Source organism: Scheffersomyces stipitis, chromosome 5 (genome assembly GCF_000209165.1).
Source record: "Scheffersomyces stipitis CBS 6054 chromosome 5, complete sequence".
Taxonomy (NCBI): Eukaryota; Fungi; Ascomycota; class Pichiomycetes; order Serinales; family Debaryomycetaceae; genus Scheffersomyces; species Scheffersomyces stipitis.
In genome coordinates, this window is record NC_009045.1 from 464,990 (window position 1) to 488,162 (window position 23,173).

The 23,173-nt window shown below is 41.3% G+C and overlaps 10 protein-coding genes across 10 annotated transcripts; 4 read left to right on the plus strand and 6 right to left on the minus strand. All coding sequences in view use genetic code 12, as the record gives it.

The window, feature by feature from the left end:
• Nucleotides 1-91: 91 nt before the first annotated feature.
• On the plus strand, nucleotides 92-1,988 carry PICST_89559 (predicted protein). Its single transcript, XM_001384715.1, has one exon. The coding sequence runs from the start codon at nucleotides 403-405 to the stop codon at nucleotides 1,702-1,704; it is 1,302 nt and encodes a 433-aa protein (XP_001384752.2). The 5' UTR covers nucleotides 92-402; the 3' UTR covers nucleotides 1,705-1,988.
• A 1,245-nt stretch (nucleotides 1,989-3,233) lies between these two features.
• On the plus strand, nucleotides 3,234-4,342 carry PICST_78360 (predicted protein). The gene has a single exon (XM_001384716.1). It carries the CDS (start codon nucleotides 3,348-3,350, stop codon nucleotides 4,263-4,265), a length of 918 nt encoding a protein of 305 aa, XP_001384753.1. The 5' UTR covers nucleotides 3,234-3,347; the 3' UTR covers nucleotides 4,266-4,342.
• Nucleotides 4,343-4,541: 199 nt separating this feature from the next.
• On the minus strand, nucleotides 4,542-4,937 carry PICST_36226 (predicted protein; the record flags this gene model as incomplete). Its single annotated transcript, XM_001385065.1, has 1 exon — nucleotides 4,542-4,937. The coding sequence occupies one exon, from the start codon at nucleotides 4,935-4,937 to the stop codon at nucleotides 4,542-4,544; it is 396 nt and encodes a 131-aa protein (XP_001385102.1).
• Nucleotides 4,938-6,795: 1,858 nt separating this feature from the next.
• FUN21 (hypothetical protein) lies at nucleotides 6,796-9,423 on the plus strand (the record flags this gene model as incomplete). Its single annotated transcript, XM_001384717.1, has 3 exons — nucleotides 6,796-6,916; nucleotides 7,016-8,980; nucleotides 9,035-9,423. Coding segments are annotated over 3 exons (2,475 nt in total), but the record flags the coding sequence as incomplete, so codon positions are not given.
• A 493-nt stretch (nucleotides 9,424-9,916) lies between these two features.
• RPS43 (DNA-dependent RNA polymerase I subunit A43) lies at nucleotides 9,917-10,840 on the plus strand (the record flags this gene model as incomplete). The annotated part of the gene is made up of 1 exon (XM_001384718.1): nucleotides 9,917-10,840. One exon carries the CDS (start codon nucleotides 9,917-9,919, stop codon nucleotides 10,838-10,840), a length of 924 nt encoding a protein of 307 aa, XP_001384755.1.
• A 282-nt stretch (nucleotides 10,841-11,122) lies between these two features.
• MRS2.1 (mitochondrial magnesium ion transporter) lies at nucleotides 11,123-12,325 on the minus strand (the record flags this gene model as incomplete). The annotated part of the gene is made up of 1 exon (XM_001385066.1): nucleotides 11,123-12,325. The coding sequence occupies one exon, from the start codon at nucleotides 12,323-12,325 to the stop codon at nucleotides 11,123-11,125; it is 1,203 nt and encodes a 400-aa protein (XP_001385103.2).
• An 845-nt stretch (nucleotides 12,326-13,170) lies between these two features.
• VMA4 (vacuolar ATP synthase subunit E (V-ATPase E subunit) (Vacuolar proton pump E subunit)) lies at nucleotides 13,171-13,972 on the minus strand (the record flags this gene model as incomplete). The annotated part of the gene is made up of 2 exons (XM_001385067.1): nucleotides 13,171-13,830; nucleotides 13,952-13,972. 2 exons carry the CDS (start codon nucleotides 13,970-13,972, stop codon nucleotides 13,171-13,173), a joined length of 681 nt encoding a protein of 226 aa, XP_001385104.1.
• Nucleotides 13,973-14,437: 465 nt separating this feature from the next.
• Nucleotides 14,438-15,292, minus strand: CRC1 (Mitochondrial carnitine carrier; the record flags this gene model as incomplete). The annotated part of the gene is made up of 1 exon (XM_001385068.1): nucleotides 14,438-15,292. The coding sequence occupies one exon, from the start codon at nucleotides 15,290-15,292 to the stop codon at nucleotides 14,438-14,440; it is 855 nt and encodes a 284-aa protein (XP_001385105.1).
• Nucleotides 15,293-16,358: 1,066 nt separating this feature from the next.
• Nucleotides 16,359-18,983, minus strand: SPC98 (spindle pole body component; the record flags this gene model as incomplete). The annotated part of the gene is made up of 4 exons (XM_001385069.1): nucleotides 16,359-16,806; nucleotides 16,834-17,053; nucleotides 17,084-18,462; nucleotides 18,631-18,983. The coding sequence occupies 4 exons, from the start codon at nucleotides 18,981-18,983 to the stop codon at nucleotides 16,359-16,361; spliced, it is 2,400 nt and encodes a 799-aa protein (XP_001385106.2).
• Nucleotides 18,984-19,394: 411 nt separating this feature from the next.
• Nucleotides 19,395-21,497, minus strand: HEM1 (5-aminolevulinate synthase, mitochondrial precursor (5-aminolevulinic acid synthase) (Delta-aminolevulinate synthase) (Delta-ALA synthetase)). Its single transcript, XM_001385070.1, has one exon. The coding sequence runs from the start codon at nucleotides 21,290-21,292 to the stop codon at nucleotides 19,571-19,573; it is 1,722 nt and encodes a 573-aa protein (XP_001385107.1). The 5' UTR covers nucleotides 21,293-21,497; the 3' UTR covers nucleotides 19,395-19,570.
• Between the last annotated feature and the right edge of the window lie 1,676 nt (nucleotides 21,498-23,173).

Consider the following 23,173-nt stretch of genomic DNA (forward strand, 5'->3'; position numbering starts at 1 on the left):
CATTTCTTTTAGTCATTTCACCTTCACCAATCGTCTCCCATATTCCTTCTCCTTTTCCTTCTCTACTTCACCAACTCTTTTAGGCCCTAGACTTGGGGGCCGTTACAGATCCGTCAGCCTCATATCCAGACGTGTTTCACTTGTTGCCCAGCGCACGTCTTCTCTATTCACAAACTCGATAACCCGAGTCGGCTCCGACATCGGAAAGCCACATCATAACATATCCACACGAAACATAGCTTTTTGCTTGAATTGTAGCAACAACTTGATTTGAATCACAACAGCTTCATTATCAGGCATCAATACTGTCATTCATTAACTTATTTATCGATACCATCTCTTTGTATCGTACCCATACTTTCATCAATTTCCTATTATAGCACTGTTTTTATCATTCCCACTATGAATATCATGAATGTCCAAAGCTTGCGGAACTTGATAGCGCTCAGGACAAGAAACATCTCCAAAAGGATCCAGCGGGCCCTCCAAGAGCTCAGTGAAAACCTAGCCAACGAGCAGCCACAACCCCAGGCAGTGCCTATACCTGTTCGTGCCAGAAACCCTCGTCAATTTAGAGGTGGCCAGCTGAACTTCTATCGCTTCTATGGGTCTTTTACTGGCTTTGGAGCTGCTGGAGCGCATTCTGGAGGTCCCAATTGGGCGTTCCACAAGCTCAACTCGAACAACTATACGTTTTTCAACAAACACAAGATGTTCTCCAAGTTCTACAATACGAGCAATCACGGCAGCTCCAAGATCTTCAGCAAGTTGCATCATGGCTCTATGTTCCACAACTTTTCGCTGGCATACCAGTCGAGTTTCAGATTGAAGCTCTATCAGCAGAACGTAAGGCTCACGTATCGAACGCTCCTCTGTCAGTTCAAAGACAAGTTCAATACGAACAACCTAGAGAATAGCCGGAAAGGTAATCTATTCAAGTTCAATCCTTCCAAAAACATCAACCACACTATCAGATTAAACTTGTCGTTGACTCCTAACCATCATCAAGTCACTTTACAGTTGGCCAGAACCGACTCATCTGCTACTCAGCAAGAAAAGATGGAGGCTGATCAAGTAATTGTAGGCTGCTACATGGATTTCCCCATCAGCTTCAATTTGAACATCCCTACTGAGACGTTGTTGAGTGAAGAAATCATGGACGAGATGTTGGATAACATCAAACGGTTTGAGAAGCAGTTGCTGGATTTGAAGAGCGATTTGAAGAACCTTTTTGAGTTGGGAGAGTTGCCCATCAAGTACATTTCTGGAAAGAATGTGTTGCGGGTATTCTTTCCCAATTGTGACAGAGCCAAGTTGGACAGTTTGTGTCGTGAAAAGAACATCACAGGAGGAGTAATCTATGAAGACGTAGAAGGAATGGGATCTAGCATTTCTGAACCACCTGTAGTTTCGTCAACTGCTTGTTCAGCTTCCTCTTCTAACGCAGTGACAGAAACAGATATCTTGAGTTCGTACTACGACTCGCATGAGTCTCATAACTCGACTGTTTCGTCATTTGGCTCTGAACAAGATTATGAGATGTTCAGTGATTCAGACATGCATCATCCCATCTCCAACGAAGAGATCGTAAGACTTGACGGTATAGTTCCTGAGGCTGAGTTTCAGTTCCAGATTCCACAGTTTTCTATGGAGCCACAAGTGAACTTCAACGACTACGATGATTACTATTGGGCCACGAGATGAAGAAATGAACTACAACGTAAATGACATGATGACATAAATGAACATATTCTTGAAGATAAACGACTTGATAATTGAATTGTTAATGTAAAATTAACTTCATAGCACGATGGATGATGATACATGAAAGTAAATTACATTAACGCATCACTACATTCATTAATTATTTGATACGACGACGGTTTGGATTTTTATATTGCCACTACATATTTATTCACTTCTGTAGGTTAACATTATATTATTCTTTTGAAATATTGTAATTGGGCGAATTCTATTAGTTTCATCGTATATTGACATGTACTGTGGAGTAGACTTTTACGAGAATAAAGGTACATCATTCAAGTGGGGAGTGCTGGAAAACTACCATATTCAAACTCAAAACTTGCTGTTTTTTCCTTTGTTCGCTATCCTTTGTACACTTGCAATGACAGAGTTAATTCTATTTGCCAACGTGTGATTCTGCCATTTGTACCTTCCAAGCAGCTAGTTTCTTCATCGAAAGTATAACGGCATACCTGTGGATAAAGCACTGGAAAAATCATGGAGAACTCATTCAAAGGACGAAAGATGACTTTATTGTAGGATGAGCTAAGAGAACTTCGACAGGATTGACGATAAATCTTTAAGACTTCAATTTTATGTGCATCTCATGAACATCTTTGAGAGTTTGAGCATCTACAAGTTAACCATGTACCTATTTATCAGCGAAGAAAGTCAAACCATTTCAATGTAGAATACCCCAGAAAGCATTGATTACAACGGGGACGACATTAAGTCAGTCGAATTGTCTGATAGTGGTTATTGCTAGCATTGTCTGTTTGCTATCCAGAGTTAATTTCAATTCTAAACTAGGTGCAATTTGCTTTCTTGAACTCTATCAGAATACAATGGAGCGCAACAATACCAAGTGAACTAGCAAGAAGGCAAAGAGGACATACCAAAGGCAAATGATACGGCCATTGCCAATTGCAGAGGGAAATAAATAATGCTCTGATACTGACAATAAGTCCAAGGTTTTATTTGGAAATGAACATAAGCCCTATTGTAGAGGATTTATCTAGAGGCTACAGATGCTTATCTATTCTCTCCCAAATTGGACCCAAATTGAACAGTTTTGGATTTTACTAAGAGCTACTTAACACGCATTAGATTCCTTAAATAGCAATGAGTTCGCTGCTAAAGATTCTGAAGTAGGTGACGAGGTTCCCTTGCAACATATCCATATCCAACCATCATCGCTTGATCTACTTTTCAGTTAGTTTGGGTAGACATCCATACGACATTGTCGCCTCGTCTACCAGCCAGTCCCGTACTTATTATAGCAATCATATCTTAGCTGCTGCTCGTATACACGCCGCTCTCGTATAGAAATTCGTTCCCGTCGTATACCGCGCATCTGAAAAGTTTTCCTTAATTTCTGTTGACATACACGCCAAATTTACGCCTATATATACACAGATTTGCCTGCTTCCAACATCAGCCCAGATTGCACGATTCAACATCTTGTTCGCTAACTTCGTTTGGTTGTCTGATTCTTCGCTTTATCTTGACAGCACCGTCTCCGAACTGTTCACTTGCATAATTCCGTTGCCGTGCGTTTCGGTCCAATCTAAATCATCTCAAGCAATCTTGAATCAGATCTAATCATGTCCAGCGTCTACCACGACTACTCGACCTTCAAGAACGTCACCTCGTTCGCCGACTCGTTGCAAAACTTCCAGCAGGTGGATGGCCTCAACACTTTCGAACAAATATGGGGTGCCTACTACTATTACATGGGTAACGACTTGTTTGCTACCGGTTTGCTTTTTTTTGTCACCCACGAGTTCTTCTACTTCGGCAGATGTATCCCATGGATGATCATCGACAGAATTCCATACTTCAACAAGTTCAAGATCCAAGACACCAAGCTTCCTTCCAGTAAGGAACAGTGGGAATGTCTCAAGTCTGTTTTAACTTCGCATTTCCTCGTTGAAGCCTTTCCTATATGGTTCTTCCATCCTTTGTGCCAATACATTGGAATCAGCTACCAAGTTCCTTTTCCATCCGTCACCGACATTTTGATCCAGTTGTCTGTTTTCTTTGTACTCGAGGACGCATGGCACTACTGGTTCCACAGAGCCTTACACTACGGAGTTTTCTACAAATACATCCACAAACAACACCACAGATATGCTGCTCCTTTTGGTTTAGCAGCTGAGTACGCCCATCCTATTGAAGTCATGTTGTTGGGTTTCGGTACCGTCGGTATTCCAATTGTTTGGTGTGTCTTGACTGGAAACTTGCATCTTTTCACCATCTGTATCTGGATCGTATTGAGATTGTTTCAAGCCGTGGACGCACACTCTGGATACGAATTCCCATGGTCGTTGCACAACTTCCTTCCATTCTGGGCAGGCGCAGACCACCACGACGAACATCACCACTACTTCATTGGCAGTTACGCTTCTTCCTTCAGATGGTGGGATTTCGTCTTAGACACCGAGGCAGGCCCAAAGGCTAAGGCAAGCAGAGAGAGAAAGATGAAGGCTGCTGCTGAAAAGGTACAAAAGAAGAGTCAATAGGCAACTCAACATAAGAGCTAGATACTGTTATAGAATACTGAAAAGCCAATTTTCCACCAATAATACAGAACATATTCACAGAACCAACGAGAGTACGATGACAACCGAGAGAAAATCCAATTCTTTACGATTCAGATCTTGTTTCACTTCCTACTTGAGAGGCACTTCATAGAAGCAATTACTCAATAATACCATTCCAACGTAATTCACTAAGTAATTTCAAAAGATTATTCAGACTGTGTACATTAGAATTTAGATATATATATGCCAGTAACACTACGCCTTTGTCTGTCCAGAAGCCAACCATTCTGTATACTCCTTTCTCTTATTGACGATGTTTATGAAACCAATTCTGTTTTTGAGCTCGTCATAGTCGCTCAAGCCGACTTTTTCTGCCACTGTCACAGCATTCTTCATTTCTATAAACTTCAAATACGTGCTTTTATGATACACCTTTTCACCTTTAAGTGACAATACCGGCAAATTCTTGATGGAACTAATGGAACCAATGACGATAATGAGGATTCCAACTACTGCTTCAGCGACAATGTCTACAGGTAAGCTTCCAGAATAATGTGAAAGTACCGTAAGCTTGTGGAACTCAAAAGAAGAGTATCCCGAATGAACTAAAAGCAAGACTCCAACAAAGTAGAACACAAGCGAAGACGCCATATTGTGAAATGTGCTGATGAGACAATTAAGCGAGACCAATTCGAATAGGGACCCACTGTACTCTGAAGGAGACCTTCTCACAAAATGTAGAAAAATGGAGGTAGGAAAAATGTCGCAGAACAAGAATGTCTTGCAGAGATGTCGTCGTTTTCAAACCTATTTTTGTTGATGCTGCAGACAGGACCATTATCTCCGATTTGCGCATGAGACTATTATGGCTTTTAAAGACAAAGTTCTTCAGCAACGAGTAAACGAACAACTTTCAAGGGGTTACTAGGAGTGGGCTATGCTTGGCATTGGATGATCATAACACTTGTCTCGAGTATAATTCATTGTGTGAAATTGAAAAAATTGTAGGGGTAAAGTAGTCTAATTTTCTTATCAGCTAAGTCTCTCCACATGCTCTATCGAATATATGACCTTGCTTCTAGCATTTCTAGACCGTGATCAGTTAAAACAATACGAGGATATACTGTAGTTACCTGGTGGTAGTAATTGACGTATTTCATTATTCTTGAACCTGTTTCTGAGACAACGATGGAGCCTTGTTAGGAATGCTACTGTAGGCATGATACTGTGTTCCACGTTGACTGCGAAAAACGTAAAGGCGTATCTCTTTACCAATTCACACTTCAGAAGAACTCCACAAACGACAAATATCCGACTTTCAATGTGTTTATCGTTCCACAGGCATATCCCTGGATGGATCCGGTTAGATCTGCTCAAGACTGCCTTATCTGATCTGATGCACTTGACAGAGACGTCATGTGACCGCGTTTCACCTTACTGGAGTCTCGTACGGGCAATAGGAGTTAGCGATGAAGACAAACCAGAAGGACCTCTTAAGGGAACACAAGCGTATATAAAAATACGATTCATGGCAATATTGACTATGCTACGGTTCGTCCAGCAAAATACGGTGTGATCGTTCAATATTCTATTCTGAAACGACCCACAGCTTTTAGTTCTGGTGGGAGAACGTATGTTCTACCGGTTCCAACGGCAGGGCTACACAGAAATCTCTCGCTATTTATTTCTACTATTTTCTCGCTACACTCCCCACCGGGCTCTATTTCTCGCTACCAGCTCCTGCTTTTCGCAACGGAACATTCGCTATTCTTTCATTATTTCTCACTATTCTTCTTTCGCTCTTCAGCCCCACCCAGCATCTCGTCGCCGTACCTTCTTTTTTCCCCCACCATTAATGTCCGCCTTTTCAAACGTCAACTTCTGTTTCTGTTTCTCTTTCTCAGCTATACGTATTTTCACTCCCACCCCTTCGAGCCATCAGGATCTATAATCACCCGTAGTACCTCGTCGTCCGATCCGCTGGCGTCGTTGTTGTCGAATTTCCGTTTCATATTGTGGATTGTAGCTTCACGTCTTCCAAATTCGTTAGAATATACCATATATTACTATTTACTCCGGATATTTACCATCCAGCGATCGCTCGTCTCAACTGTCATCCGAACAATACATCTCCATTGAGATAATTGTTGCACTATAGTTGTTTATTCATATTGGTGCGTTCACCTTAGGTACTAACAACTTCATTAGTTCGATACATCGAGCCATTCCAATTTCACAGGATATTTCATCTTGGTTTGACATTGAGTTCACACTTTTCATTCATCCTTTCAGAAATCATAACTGAACTGTGAGCATTAATAACTATTACTGCTGATAATCATAACTAATTACCATTAGTAACATTTGATATCTGTATCCATTCCAATAATAACTATCGATTCCTATAACTATAAACTATTGAATACTGTCATAAATCCATTCAGATCATAAAATGTCCACAGCCAAACCAAGCGGAAGTAAGGACCCTAAAGACTCAGAAAAGGATGAATACAAGCCAGAATACATCACTTCACTCGACTGCAAAATACTACAGTATCAATATGCAATCACCAAGCTCGAGGTGTTTATCAAAAGCATCCGTCGACTTTCCGAACAATGCGCAGAAGGAAGTCTGGCACCACCAGAAAATAAGGAGCCCAAGCAGGGTTTATCAGAAGAACAAGAGGCAGAAAAAACACCTGAAAGCAAATCTGACGAGATATCACCAGGAGCTTTACCCTTAATGCACTACATAGTGCTCTTGTCGGGTTCAGTATTTGCTATCAGTGAAAATTCGTTCAACGCCAAGTTGGATTTGCTTTCAAACTTCAAATTGTTCAAACCCACAACTATCAACATCTCTACAATTTCAAGTCATATTCCCTACGATTTGGCAGATACTCCAGTAGGAATCTTGACGGATCTTCCTAAACTTCCTGCGGCCTTGAAGACGATGAAAGCTCTAGATTCTCTATGTAGCACTTGTTTACAAGCCTATCAGAAGAGATTGGCACAGGCCAAAGTAGAGCAGTCCAAAATGATCAAGGGTGATGCTAGCAAATACTACCTGGATTTGACTAAAATAGTCGGCAATGAGATCTTCTGTACCGATAAAGACTTTGACTTGACGTTGAACGACTTGTCTTTCAAATTACCCAAAGATAAGGCACTTATGGAAAACGAAAATTTTGTAGAGGCATCGTTGATAGACATCGATGTTAAGATGGTTTTCTTGCTCAATAAGCAGATCGACTCCATAATGACTCAGTTGAGACCCATGATCTCTATGTATAAAACCTTGAGACACACCCCAGCCAAGACCATAGACGAATACGCCTTGCACAAGATCTTTCTTTTAACTTTACGACTTAATGACATCTACACTATCTTCCGAAGGTTCGGCAGAAAAATCTTCTTATCTAACTACTCGCATTTGACGGACTCCAAGTTCTTGTTTCAAGCAAAAAATGGTAACTACTTTAAATCAGCTATATTGGGTGGTGTAGATGATACTTTCAACACTATGAAGAAGAATGGAATGTTGATTGCTAACTTGACACGTTTGATACGTCAGGATTCACGTTTTGAAATCAATCTCAAGAACATAAGCGACTTGATAAACTTCGTAAACCAGGGCTACCTCATGATGGAAACTTCCTTGGATAAATTTGACGAGTTTGGCCAGGAGTGGATTGCATTAGAATTACGATTCAGAAAGGTATACCAGCTTCCTAGGAGAAACCTATTTGAGATCTACCAGGAGTATCATGAAGTAAAACCAGCACCAGTGAATACGGGAAATATAAAAGCTCCAGTTCCAACTATCACCACCAGTTCTGCTACAAAGACAGGGGAATCTGTGCTAGAGGCATTCCCATCTGTAAGCAAGTCCAGTAATGCTGGTGTCAATGGATTGGAAAAGAGCATGAAAAAATTGGAGATAGAACCTCCTAAAACTAGAGGCTCTAGATCTTCTTCTGTTTCGAGTATCACAAGCAATGGTTCAATCAACAAGCCGTTGATGAGAAAGAATTCGTTGAATTCTCCCAATCGTAATTCAATGTTGATACCACCTAGTAGTGCTGCTAATGGAAAAGCTTCCCCTGTACGATCCAGACCAAACTCCATGCTCTTCATGAATGCCAATGGATCCATGTCTACGATTGAGGGCCCATCTCCTTCAACGCTTACCAACAGTATAGTTTCACCGGCTGCCACTAGACGTAGATCCAACTCTCAGCCAGTGAGGGGCAGTCCCAACATCAATGACGCTATTGCCACGTCTGGAGCAGCCACTGCTTTGACGAGAAACAACACCATTTCTTCCCCATTGAAATCTCCATCTGGTACTGTAATTCGCAAACCTGCTGCGAATGGAGTCAATACCAAGAGCGTGAATTCGCCAACTCCTTCCGTAAATAAGAATCAGAAGCAGTTGAATTCTGTAGTAGAAGAAGTAGACTCTCCTCCTGTGAATCCAGCAGCTGTGGCAGCAAAATTGTCCGCCAACCAGAGATTGCAACAGCATTTGCGCCAGGCAGCAAAGTCGGGAACGTTGATGACGCAACAGAAGGAGATATTTACCTCTGTGACGTTTGATCCCAATAGTCCCTCTTCTGTTCCTATTAGGAAATATATAGATCCTCCACCAAAAGAGGTTTCCCCACCAGCTCCAGTTGAGTCACCTCCCATTAGTTCAGTAACCAACGCAGCAGCGGCTACTGCTTTAACCACCGCTGCTAATACAGCTACTGCTAATACAGCTACTGCCAAACCTCGCAGAACCAGAGATCTGGTGACTAGAAGAAACACCCAGCACAACAGTGTAACTCGCCAGATCGATCCACTGTTTGAGACAGCTTCTTCTTCGTCTACAGACTCTTCAGGCAATACCAGCAGTAGTGGGTCCAAGCGGGTGAGATTCACGGGAGTTCCAGACTATACCGAAGCAGAAGATGCTCCTACCAAGTACTCGCATACCATCTTACGTAACTTTGCTGTGTTCAAGAGTCCTATTCGAGCCGTAAGTCAAAAGCCTACGTTTAAAAAGAAGGATGAGTTGCTCAAGAAAGAGGAGTCACTTTCCTTTAGATACCAAGTCCACCACCAGCCTGCGGACGAAGACTTGGCAGCATAGAAGTCAGATTATATAGACTAATTTAGAGTGATTAGCAACCAGTGAGCCTCGGTATAATCCGCTAAACACCTGGCAATTGTATATATGAATCCACTAAGTCTATAAGAGTTTGGATGTAGAATCTACAATAAGCAGTATATGTCAATAAGCAATATATTTAAGAGAATTCCAAGTTTAGTAGATAAGTTAGATATGGCATATTTGTAACCTGAATCAGTTATCATCGCTTATTCTTTTGTTGTGTGCAGTATTGGATATACAGGATAATTTTTCAAATTTTTTTCTCATCCCAAAAGGACTTATATTGAGTTCCTTTAAATATCCTTTATAGGTTTCGACAGTTTATACTGGTTTGATATTGAGGTGAAATTGCAGAGTTCAGAGTAGTCTAGAAGCTTTATCCCTGGTCCTTGTGTAAATCTGCAGCAAAAAGCTAAATTTCCCTTAAATTTTCACCTGTCTCTTCCATCTCATCTTTTTTTTGCACCTAATCATGTCTGTCGAAATCAAAAAAAGAACGGGACTTGCCGTTCCAGAGGGCAGTAACAAGAGAAGAAGGTCCATCATTCCAGTCAGCAGTAACCCTACCAACGATGAAGGCGTGTCTCAATGTTTTTATAAGTTTTCGACTTCTCTCTATGTGTCGCTTGCTCCTGCTCATCTCAACAGTCCTATAAATGGTCTCAAAGCTCAACACTTGGATCCGCTCATTATGACATATTTACCTAAAGCTGGTGGTGTGGTTTTGTCATACTCCAACATCAAGCTTTCTGAAGACAACTCCAGTGAAGATGCTGAGGGCAATGCCATCACTGTGTCCAAGATCGAAGGCTCTTCTCCATTCACGTTCTTATGGATAACTGTAGACTTCTTGATATGGAGGCCACAAGTCGGAGACGTCTTGGAAGGTTACATTTACATGCAAACGGCTTCCCACTTGGGTTTGTTGATTCATGATACATTCAATGCCTCCATTAAGAAGTACAACATTCCTAACAACTGGCAGTTCATTCCTAGCCAGGAAGATGAAATTGCAGATGCGGCAACCAAGTCGTTTGGCTACTGGGTAGATGAGAACGAGAGTAAAATCGAGGGCAAGTTGAAGTTCACAGTCAAGACCATTCACACCTCGGGCAAAGTTGTTTCTGTAGAAGGTACATTGATTAAACCCGGTGCTGAAAGAGATGCTCAGCCTATATTCAGAGAACGTCGTTCTTCCACATCTTCGCAATCGGGAAAGAACAAGCACAAGAAATTTGGTGACGACGATAGCATTCCCACACTAAGCGAGATCGCTGAACCTAAAGATGAAGATGAATTTCCAGCTTACATAAAGGAAAGCGACAATGAGAATATTGACGAAGATAGTGCTATCGTCAACAAGTCTGACTCTGATGAGGCCGACAATTCCGATTAAAGAAGAATTCCAAATGAAATTCGGAATGAAGATTCAGAAATGGACATCACATTGTGAAAAGTATAGTTTTAACATCTAGCATTAGAAAGGCTCTTGCCTTCGCCTTCTCAAAAGGTTCAATTTGTATAATATAATAGAGATTCTACGGAAAACTCATACTGTTCACTATGTACATGTAGTCTATGTAGTATGCCTTGGTATATCTAGAAGGTGTAGTATGATATCATGATATACCAACTTATCGTGTTAGTATGTTATCATGTATTCATGTTATTATGTCTGTCATCTGAACGGTTTGTCGTCGTTGATCATGCGCCAGATTACGTCCTTCTCCTTAGTAGTAGGACGATGGTAGTTGGTGCTGCGCGTTCCAAAGAAGAGTCTATAGTACCATTTATCCTTATTGAATGTTCCCACAGGACTGGAGCTGTGGTGGAATCTACTGGCTAGCCGCCCCATCTTCTTGGTATTTGTTTCCATCATTGTCAACTTCTGCACTCTATGCAATTTGCGAAAGTTGATAAAAGTCACAATCAATCCTTGAATGATTGAAAGGGCAATAACAGCTCCAAAGCCGTAGGTCGACTCTTCTATGTAGTTCTTAAGATTCATCCCGTAGAAAGCAGGTACCAAAGTAGCTACAGTGAACCCCAAGGTGTATATGGTTACTTGCAACTCGAACAACATCAACGAATTTCTGTTGGCATCTATGATGATGTTGACGATATCCTCGGTAGCCTTGATATCGTTTAGAAGAGAACCCGCCTGTTGGACAAACTCGTCACACTGTTTGTAGTACGCTTCCAAGATCATCTCCAATTCCTCGTAATTTTCAACTTTGGGATCGAACTGCTTTGTTTCAGTCAAATACATGCCTGCCAAGTCTTCGTCGTTGTCTAAAAGTTCTTCCAAGATGTCTCGGATCAACAAAGTCTTTTGGTAGAAACTGGACAACTTCTTCAGCTTGATCAATAAGTCCTGCAACTTATTACGGTCTACTTGGTCCTCTAATTCAGATAGGATGAGGCCACAGCTGGAAAGATGCGATTTCACTTCGGCCTCCAAATAGCTCATGATGCTAATGAGAATACATTCGAGAGCCCGGAATTCGTAGCTGAGATTACCAGCTGGTAGCTTCAACTTCATCTCAAGATCATACATGAATAACCCCAAACGCGTAGCTATCGATGGAGTTGACGTATCAAACACCATGACTGTGTCCTTAGTGACAATAGCCTTGATATGCAACATGTTTACGACTATAGAGTTGGGAGTTCTTACCATGATAGAAGGAGCTACGTCTATAGAAGAGGTATCGATCTTTCGCAAGTCACGCGGGAAAAGATTGTTGTCACGCAAGAACTTCATCTTGGGATACTTTTTCGACACAGCTGTGATGTTTCCGTTGTAATCGAATATGGTACACGATACATACAGATCGTTAGGAGTAATCGGCTTCAATCTATTGTAGATGGAGTTGTCCATCATATCGTATTCTAGCCCACGCTCGGGGTCGTAAGCATCAGCCGGCTCCGTCATACTATGGGGGATACTAGTTTTGAGGTTGTTAAGAGCCTCTATGTTACGACTGTTCGTGGATTTGTATCTTGAATTTATTAATGAGAATGCATTTGAATTTGGAGTTGAAAATGATAATGAAGTTGAAGTTGAAAATGAAAATGACGATAATGCAGAATTCGAACCAGGGGAGATGTTTATAATACTAAATCTCTTGAATCCGAGACTGGTTAGTCGATATCGTACTGTTGTCGTATGTACTCTGGATATCATTATAGATCCAGATGAATTAGATAGTATATTGTATTATTCAGTGCAAAAGTGATATCATAAGATGAGACTAGCACTGAGGACAATAACAGTGTTCGTACAATAGTGAATCCGTCCCTTGCGACAAACGTGGAACTTTTGAAGAAAGATAACTTGCTCTATGAGGAAGAAGTCGGAGATGAGTTTCGATCAGTGAAGGTTGATATCTTTTTTGCACCTCACTATTCCTGCCGTTGTTCGCAATTAGGGAGACGGTTAGGCAGACTCTCAGTAATCGCCACGAATTACCGCGAAAGGGGCCACAAATTAGCGACAGGATTAAACTCAATTTAGTTGAAATTGTGACAGTTTAGTGAGAGAGCTGGGCCACGACAAACTTTCAAATATATGGATGTATAACTATCACCACCAATTATTCGCCAATTTTCACTTAACATTTACATCTACACTTGCCTGAACTGAATCATAAATAAACTAGAAGACTTTATAAACGGAGTGGTGTCCCACAATGAAGTAAACAAAAAGTACCAAAATGCTACGCTCTAATCAAAGAACTTTCTAGAGGCAGAAGGTCCAAACAACTCCAATCTGATGGCTGGCAATCCCTCCTGTGACAATATCTTCAATCTTTCTTCCAAGGTGTTGTTGACTTCGATCTTTCCAGTTCCATTTACAACAACGACACCACCTGCAATGTCCTTGCTCAAGTAGTCTGACTCGTCGATAGAGATCTCTACATCGAATTTGGCCTTCTCTGTAAAGTTCTTAGCAGCTTCTACGATGGCTTCTTTAGCAACAGCTACGTCTTCTTCTCTAACCTTGATGGAGACCTTTTCTTCCAACAATGCTAAGACACCTTCTTCAATCAAACCCACCAACACTGGCAAGTACTGCTTTTTGTCAGTCGTGATTTTCTTCAATTCCTTCTCAGCTTCGTCAAAAATTTCGTTCAAAACCTCTTCCTTGGTTGACAAGATTCTCAATCTGGTCTTGTTGGCAATGGTAGATTTGGTGATCTGTTGGGCTAATGAAGCCTTCTTGAGCTTCTGTTCATAGGTAGAGTCAATAGCAGCTGTTTCAGATCTGACAATGGAAGCTTTTTCGATTTCGTACTCTTCGTCTGCCTTCAACTTGATCTCTTTAGCTTTTTCTCTAGCTTCCTTCTCAATGAAGGCTTGCATCTTGGAGAGCTCAGATTTCACCTATTTGGTTAGTATTAATTACTTGACTGGAACTTCTTGTAGATTTTCATATAAACGAATTCTGTCAAAAGTGTGCCGAATTCTCAGCAGAAAAGACAATTGTGATATTCTCACTACATACTTGTTCCTCGGATAATGGCATCGTGACGGGATGGATGGTGTGGTATTGAAGAGTCAATGCTGGGAGAAACTCATCCACTCTTATCAAACATTAAGGATTGGCTTCTATTTGTTCGGGATGTTGTGCACGTGCACGACCTGGCTATGATTGAGAAATATTATGGCGCACAAAGCTTCAGAATTAGATACGAGATTTGAGAAAAGCAAAGAATACTAGACATAAAAATGACATTGGTGGGAATTCTGAAAATCCTGATATTTGCCAGTTTCTCTGTAAAATACGAGAATATACGAGAATTGAAGATTTGACTTATTGTGACAGAAATTGTCTTTCTCTTTCTCGTTTTAGACTCTCAATATGGCAACTCTTCTTCATGTGCGAATTAAATAGTTGCGAAATTTCAGTCATACAATTACATTCTCTTAAGGCTGCTCAAACTTTTATACTATATAAACAATAAAATAAGACATATGCCTGGAAATGAAGTTAGACAATCTTGTTCAAGAAGTCTCTGGCCAATTCGACACCGACGAAAGTGGCTGCATTGGCTGGGAATGATCTAGCCAAGGCTGGACCAACACCAGGAAAGAATGCCTTGATTCCTCCCTTCGCATAGATGTTCTTGGTTGTCTGGAGAATCGAAACGCTGACGTTAGAAGATTGTTGTGTCGATTTGATAGTGTCGATTGGGAAAACACCCAACCACATAGAAACACCAGCAAAACCACCAGCAGTAGAAATAGCACCCAAAGACAAGTCCTTTCCTGGGGTGGATAACTTTTCCTTCAAGATCTCGTAGGTAGCGAAGTATAAAGCCGAACCTGGACCGTCTCTGGCCAACGTAGCAGCAGAACCCTTGAAAATGGATCTGATACCACCAGTCCTGTACATTTCCTTTACTACGGAACCCATAGAGACACCTGTCTTACCTTCCTGAATTTGCATCATGACCTTGATTCTCTCAAATGGAGCTGCAACAAGAGTAGTAGGAATGGCAGAAATGAAACCAGCAGTAGAGATCTGGGCCACAGAAAACTTATCAGCAGATACTCCTGAGTAGCTGGTGACAATTTTCTTACCCACATCGTAACCCCAGAAAGAAACGGCAAACATGGGAGTGACACCCAAAAGGGGTGGTAAAACACCTCTGTAAAGCCCGAAAAGACCATCCTTAACCACGGTTTGTTTCACACACTGGATGGCCGACGAGTACATTCCAGTCTGCAAACGAACCTTAACCAAATCAAACGGATGTCCCGTCAAAACGGCACAAATACCACCAAAGCCACCGGCGGCAAACGACTTAACGTTGTCTACCAACATAGTATCAACTTCGTCCATTATGAATATGTTCTATAATTGTATGAGAATAAATAGAGTGCCAACAGATAATTGAGTCTATGCTTCAACCAGATCGGACTAATAAATAATAAGGTACCAAACTTCTAAAGGTAAACCAATCTTCAAGTGTGTTCTACGTCTCAATTTAAGGACCTTGACAAGTGGAAACTCAAGAAGGAATAAAAATTAAGAATATGAAATAAGTTCGAACCGGAAACGAGTGTGAAAAATTTCAATCCAATCGCATGTTAAAAGAATCCGGGGAATCGCTAAGATTTATAGTGGGGCTACAAAAATTCATAGTGGGTCGTGTGCCGAGCGGAAAGTCCCAAGTCCGAGGTAGAATACGATTTAGTTGTATTGACGGTGATTTTACGGGAACTACTAGATGGGATAGATATCCAAATAATCGTGTTTGTGACGTGTAAGAGCATAATTGCCGTTCTGGATCACACCGTTGGAATCGTATTGTTAAATAGTCGGTAGAGAGATCTCTATACAATAGTTTCCAATTATACAGAAACAGTCGGAAATATATCTCGTTTAAAAATCGAACAACATCCCGGCCGTATTAACATTCTCTCTTGTTTGTCACAGTGGTCTTTCCATAAGTCGTCCGTACCGTGTCATACCACTTTATATCATATTTCTTGACATCTTCACACTCCATTTGCGAATCCTTCGCCAGTTCTCCCTAGCATGCTCTTAGACAGATGAAATATTTGTGGGGCAGATGATTTTTTCAGTGGGGCGCACCACTTTCCTGCCGAGGATTCAATCTCCGTCGGTTCTTATCAGCCAAAGCTTACATGGCAAAAATAGAATGTCACGGTTTGCATCTCCTTCTTTCCACGGGCTCGGGCCAGGGAGTCTATCACACCGAATTACATCCTACGGAGCCATCTTGGCATGCATCGGAGTAGGTAGTTCGGAGTTGGTGCAACGGTTTCACCCCATTTGTGTTCTATCTGGAAGCCTGCGCCATATCTGATAATTATCATTGGTCCTTAAGTAATATTTTCTTTAATTTCTTTCTTATCCCATTAATGTGGCTGGTCTATATACCCTAAAAAAGTCTGCTTAAGTCCCTGAGCTCAAAGTCGATCTTGAGATCTTGCACAAATTCTCTCTCCCGTAGCTTGAACTCCAGACTGTAGATATCTTTATATATTCTATCCACAACTGCCACTAACGTTCTCTCGATCTCTTCCAAGTCATTGTCAATTTGCACCATCGTATCGTCTTCCAACGAGTCTTCATTCTCTTCGAGGTTAAGCACCAATACATAATTAACAATCAAATGGTGGAACTCTCGACAACTCGTAACAAACTTAAAAATAATATGGAGTATCTCGTAGATCTGGGAAATATAGCTCGACTGTGTTAACTTGCCCAAGCTATCTTCGCTGAGAAGTTTAAAATTCGTAATTGCTCTCAAGTAATCTTCGTGCTTTTTTATTATTTCGTCAATCGTCAATTCGTTGACATTGTGGTCAACATGGTCCTCATTTACGCTTCCCACTGTGAAAGACCTTACAAACTCGGGGTTAAGGCTGCTTAATAAACTTTTCAGTTCAACATTATCAAACTTTTCTTCGGCAATATTGGTCTTGAAGTAGCTTCGGTTGATAATTGAGTTGAAGTTGTTCTCGATAATATCGTACGATATATATCCTATCAAGGAATTCAAGAACTTCTGCATATGTGCCCGAATTAGATTGCTTGTGTTGAATGCCTTCGTAACCCAAACGATCTTTCTCTCTCTGATATTCAGACGGTTCCAAGTATTACGAATTTTGCGATACTTCTGTAATATACTTTTTAAGTCATTCTTTTTCAAATTGGTTGCATCAACAAAATTGTTGTTCAATACAAACTGCAAGTGCTTGATTTTCCATACGAAATGGAACATCTTGAGATACTGGCTCATTTGTGGTTCAAGTAAATAATTGATTGCTAAATCCTCAATTCTGTATTCAACTGTAAATACCTCCCATCCAACGTTACCGTGTGTAGGATTTAATACTCTTGCATCCACTCGATTCTTGTACCTGAAATGTTGCATAGAGGAGTAGTTAACAGCTTCCGTGATCACCTGCGAGAGATATGTTGAAGATATGTTTGTTGAAGATTCTTCAAATATCCTCGTTCCTTTGGAAATTAATACGTCTATGAAGTCATTGCTGTCAGTGAAGTAAATTTTCTTAAAATTGACCAAATGTGTGTATAGTTCATTCTTAGGTCCCTGCAACACGGTGGTGAGGTAATTCATAACATCATAATATTGGTTGTTAACAACTTCAGTTACATCATTAATTGACATTGACTGCAAGCCTCCATTCACCAGAAATATCTCTGTAGTGTATTTGTGAGTGTATTGGTTGAGCCAATTGAGCTCTTTGCAGTACTTGGCTAAGAATATTAGTGTTTTGCCGATCTGGAAAATCTTATATCCTGACCGTTTACTAATGAATGTTGGGATTTTTGTGGGAATAAAATCTATTATGTCATTGATGTAGTTTTTCTCTGGGTTAAACTTGATAAAGAAATCATCGCTATTGTCAATTAGATCTCCGCTTATGATCCAATTTTCAAGGATTTCAAAGTATGGTTTGGAAATGTCGTAGAAGATAACTTCACTCAACTCTCTGATGACCACATCTCCAAACTTTGTAAGACCGTAAACCTTGGTCAAGAAATCGAATCCATTCAATGTGTCCTGATCAAGAGTAAGTGAGTAAAGGAACCTCAATTTCGGTATCCATGGATAAATCGAATTGTACACTGCTATCAAGGAGCTAGGTTGTACTGTGAATAAGTCGTTGATGTGGGTAACGTAAGAATTAATCTGTAGTTCTAGAACTCTCAAGTAAGCTGTTTTGATTGGTGAGCTCATCTTGCCCATTTTGGATTCTATAAAGATCTGCAAGTTTTTATATAACAATGCACATTCCAATATATTAGTCAAGAGACCTGAGTAGCTCCTATTGACGGTGGCCGGGATTTCAATTTCTTTGTTATTCAGGAAAGATAAAAGCTTGGAATCAAGGCCAAGTAATGTGAAAGACAAATACGCCAATATCGATTCTTCGGAGAGTGTTTCGTAGTATGGCTCAATGATCTGAGAAAGTGTTTCCTGTGAAATCCAGTTTTTGGCGTTGATATTGTCTCTGAATGGAGAAGAATGAAGATCGAGCAATGACAGATGATGATTTTGATTTTGATTTTGATGTTGTTGATGTCGTATTGTTCCACCACTAGTTACTGATCTGGTGCTGACATGTGATGCAATTCTCTTTGGAGAAGAGACGTTTGAAAACGAAAGACGGTCATTGGACCTGTTTGGGTTTCCGAATGTTTGCGATTCTGGATTTTGGAGAGCGTCCAAGAAAATCAAATAATTACAGACTTGATCTACTGACTTGAATCGTAAAAGAGATTCCAAAACCCGTTGAAAGGACACCCATTGCAGTTTGGCTCCGTGTGACAAGAAGGAAGTCTTGAACTTGTTGGTTATGCTGTTTATTTCATTTTGTGAATGAGTTGTTGGCTGGGACAAGTTGTTGTTGAATGAAGTTAGAAGGTCGTTGGTTACACTGTGGATGAACTCTTCGCCAAACTCTGCCGGAACCAAAGATTTAACAAGGCGGCTGGAGTAGACTCGTATGAGCTGATTACGGTCAAGTGCCATGGATATGTCGATGAAATGGCCTATCTGATAGTGGTATTGCTGAAGAAACAAATATTCAATTCTCTTGTTTACTTCTGTATATATCTGTTTTTCTATGTAGGAATTACGCGCTCGAAGGAAGAGTGGGAATTGTGTTTGAATTTCTGTGCGACCAGAGAAAAACGATGGACTTAGCTAGCTCCTAAGTATATTAACGCAGACTCCAGAGAATTCGGTAAACCCATAGGAGATCATAATCGAGACAATTATCATTGGTTGTTAAGTGTATGTGTAAACTGACAGAACAAGTTTTTTTCTTTCTAAACTTCAACAATTCCACTTTAGTTGTATCTGTCTTCCCTTTTTCCGTTTATTTGCACCCTTTCTGCAGATTATACTTTTTGCACCCATTACATTTTTCTACATTTAGCTGTTAGATTTGGTCATATTTCAGCGTTATACGCACATATATAGAGAATAGATAACTATTGTTGATACAAAGAGTCGGCAGTCTGAACCCAGTTACGAATGTAAAAAACTCCACCAGCTAAACCCAAGGTTGCACCGGATGTAAAAAAAGCATTCCTCACCAGGGCCGTACTAGTGCCTTAGTAAGAGGAAACACCCGAGGAAACACCAATTGGAGCGACGACAGGGTCAAAAACATTAGGGTTCAAATCGGAGTCAGACAAAGCCAACTGGGCGTCGGTCCAAATATGTTCAATTGGAGCAGCGTCGCGCTCACCAACACCACACAAACCGCCGTTTCTTTCCCAGTCGCTGATTCTGCTCAAGTTCAACTCGTTGAACACAGAATCAACAGCCTCAATCAATTGGTTGGAGAGTTCGGGACCGTGACCGGGAGTAGGGGTGATTCTCAATCTCTCTTCACCAATAGGAACGGTGGGGAAGTTGATAGCCTGGACATATATGTCGTGCTTGTTCAACAATAAGTCCGAAGCCTTCTTAGCATCAGCAGCATTTCCAATCAAAACAGGAACAATGTGCGCTGGGTTGGGCATGACGGGAATACCGATGGCATTCAAGTTGTTCTTGACGTATCTAGTGTTCTTCTGCTGGGCAATTCTGTCCTGCAAAGTGGCTCTCTGGTATCTGATCGAAGCACTGGAACCGGCCATGATGGCTGGAGGCAACGACGTGGTGAAGATGAAGCCTGGTGCATAAGATCTGAACCAGTCGATCATGCTGGCCTTACCAGTGATATAGCCACCAACCGTACCGAAAGCTTTACCTAAAGTACCGGTGACCATATCGACTCTACTCATGACGGTTTTAATGTCTGGATGTTCAATTCCAGACTTCAAATGAGCTTCAAAGTTCAAGTGCTCGGCTACACCAGCCCCATGGGGACCGTACATACCTACAGCATGAACTTCGTCCAAGAAGGTCAAGGCTCCATACTTTTCAGCCAAGTCGCAAATTGCTTCAATGGGAGCGATGGAGCCACACATGGAGTAGACGGACTCGAAAGCGATCAACTTGGGAGTCGACTTGGGATACTGAGCCAATTTGGCTTCCAAGTCAGCTAAGTCGTTGTGCTTGAAGATATGCTTCTTAGCTCTAGAATTCTTGATTCCCTGGATCATGGAGGCATGGTTCAAGACATCGGAGAAAATGACCAAGTCCTTGATCTTCTGTCCAAAAAGTGACAACACAGCATCATTACAAACGAAACAGGACGAAAATACCAACGCCGCCTCATGCTTATGCAAAGCAGCGAGTTCCGACTCCAATTTGATGGCATGGACGTTGTGGCCGGCAATGTTTCTCGTACCACCAGCACCGGAACCGTACACTTCCAAGACCCTCTTCATCTCGTTGAGGGTGTTAGTGTTTTTGCCCATACCGAGGTAGTCGTTAGAACACCAGACGGTAACCCTGTCTTCCTCATTGGAGCGATGAGCCTTGGGGAAGTCTTGGGCCAAACGGTTGATGTTGTTGAAGAAACGATAGGACTTGTCTTCTCTCTTTCTGTGCAATTCGTCTGCCATGTAGCCGTGGAAATCAAATGCTGATTCGTTGCTACCAAGACTGATGTCACTAGCAGTGAGATCTTCACCTTTGAATGCGTAAGGAGAAGAAGCTGTAGCAGAGGATGTGGCAGCAGTCGAGGCAGTGGCTCTAGCGGGACGTGTAGCACTGGAATAGTTTCTTTCCTGAGCTCTCATGGCAGCTCCCATGAATGGGCATTGACGAGCCTGGCTAGCCAATCCTCCGGAAGACGATCTCGAGATCTGACGCAAAGTCTGAGCACTCGAAGCCTTGACGAATGGACACACGGCCATAGAGGCCCTGGTTAAGGACTCCATCTTTCTTGGAAAAAAGTGAAAAACGGGGTACGGCTGGAAACGTTGAAGAAATTAAAGATTATTGAGACGATACTTGTTCAATAAAATTCAATATCAATGAAAAATTTGAATGTCTTTTTTTGTTTTTTTTGTCGTTTGCTTACAAACTAGAATAGATACACCAGAGACAAGTACTCGTTACACCTACAGAGTCCAGAAGTTCGATTCTGCTTCTCTAGAAAGAAACCTAAACTAGTTGAAAAATCTTGTTTAATATATACACTGTAAGCTTCAGCGGAGAAAAATTTGAGCGGTGCGGCTTGACCTGTTTAGGCAATCCTGTCCAGGAAGTCTACCAATAAAGGCTCGGAAAAAGCACAGGCTGTTTGGGGTAGGTCATCTTGGCCAGAGTGTGACTAAAGTTGAATTGCCTTGTGTTTTGATTTTGCGGCAGGTATTTGCCATAGTTAACATCGAGTCTGCTATTTATGGGCTCTGCCTTCTGTTTTGACCGGGGATTGAGAGTCTCTTCTAACCAATGAGCAAGCACCATTGCAGGATGAGCTACTTCCGGAAACTCGCCAAAAAAAACCTACATAGTACCCTTCAAACCCCGGAAACGGACGCTCTTGCTATTGTGCTACCTCCGGCTCACTAATAGAGCCTTAGCAATTGGCCCGCTACCTGACAAGGCAGAGACTTGAAGATGGCATATCACGTGCAATTAGTCACAATACATTATACAGAAATCACGTGAATTTCTATAAATCGTATGATGTTGTTTTCATTTGTGTTAGCATCGATTCTGGCGGTTCAACTGAGATGAAGAGGGGCAAGGGCCGGTTTTAAGTCATTGAGGAAGCGTGAGAGTCTAACTGAAAAAAAGAGAGAAAGGAAAAAGGGGTTGCACGTCTCTCTACACGGTTATCATCTTAGACTACGAAAATCAATTCTCAAATCTGCCCACTTACCTATGAGCAATTAAGAATGAGAACAGGGTTTACTAGAATCATAGGTAAGAAGTTCAATATACCGTAAGAATGGGCTAACCCTCCGCTTTAGATATAACCTAGTTTAGAGTTCGCAGAATTCATAGTTCTGTTTTGGGAAGCCTGCAACATTGCCATTTGACAGATCTACTACTGTGGTGGTTATAATGGTGCAATATATAATTAGCAAAATCCGTAGAAATACAAGACGAAAGACTGTTTCCAAGGAACAAACCGAAAATGCTTGAATGTTGTTCTGCGAACTCTCCACAAGATGCCAACAGATAGAATTTCCCAACGAAAATTGTAGACGCAGAACGGATGGAGAATAGGCGAAGGTCGTGTCATCCAATGGAATTCACTGGGCCTCTGAAATCAGGAGAGCAAAGTTCTAGATGCGAGGTCGGGTCCAGGAGTTTTGAGATCCTTAGAAAAGAAGGATCATGACACATGTGGGCTATTCTCACGTTACTTCTCTATCGACGTGATTACTCTGTCAGTTTAGTGACTGTACTCAATTGAATCTGACTCATGACGCTTAAGGTTTGTTGAGTTAATGGGAAGGGCTCGATGGAACTTGCATGAACACTTTGTCAAGCAGATGCAAAACATCATTCAAACATGGAAAAATAGAGTGCAAAATCCATAATCCCACCCCTTACAGAGTATGTAAAATTATGGGGAGCTTACAGAAACCAGACCACTGTTTGAACTACTTTGCACAGACGGTACTTTAGGAGAACACATACACAGACACTATACAGACCTTTTACTATACAGAGGATACATTCCACAAGCCAAGGAAGGAACCCTTGATTCCCTACTTCTGGACAAGAGCCATTGGCAGAGACATTTGCCTTAAAATTTGAGTCAGGTGATGTCAAGTTAGCAGCGACTGCTAGTCATCAAATTT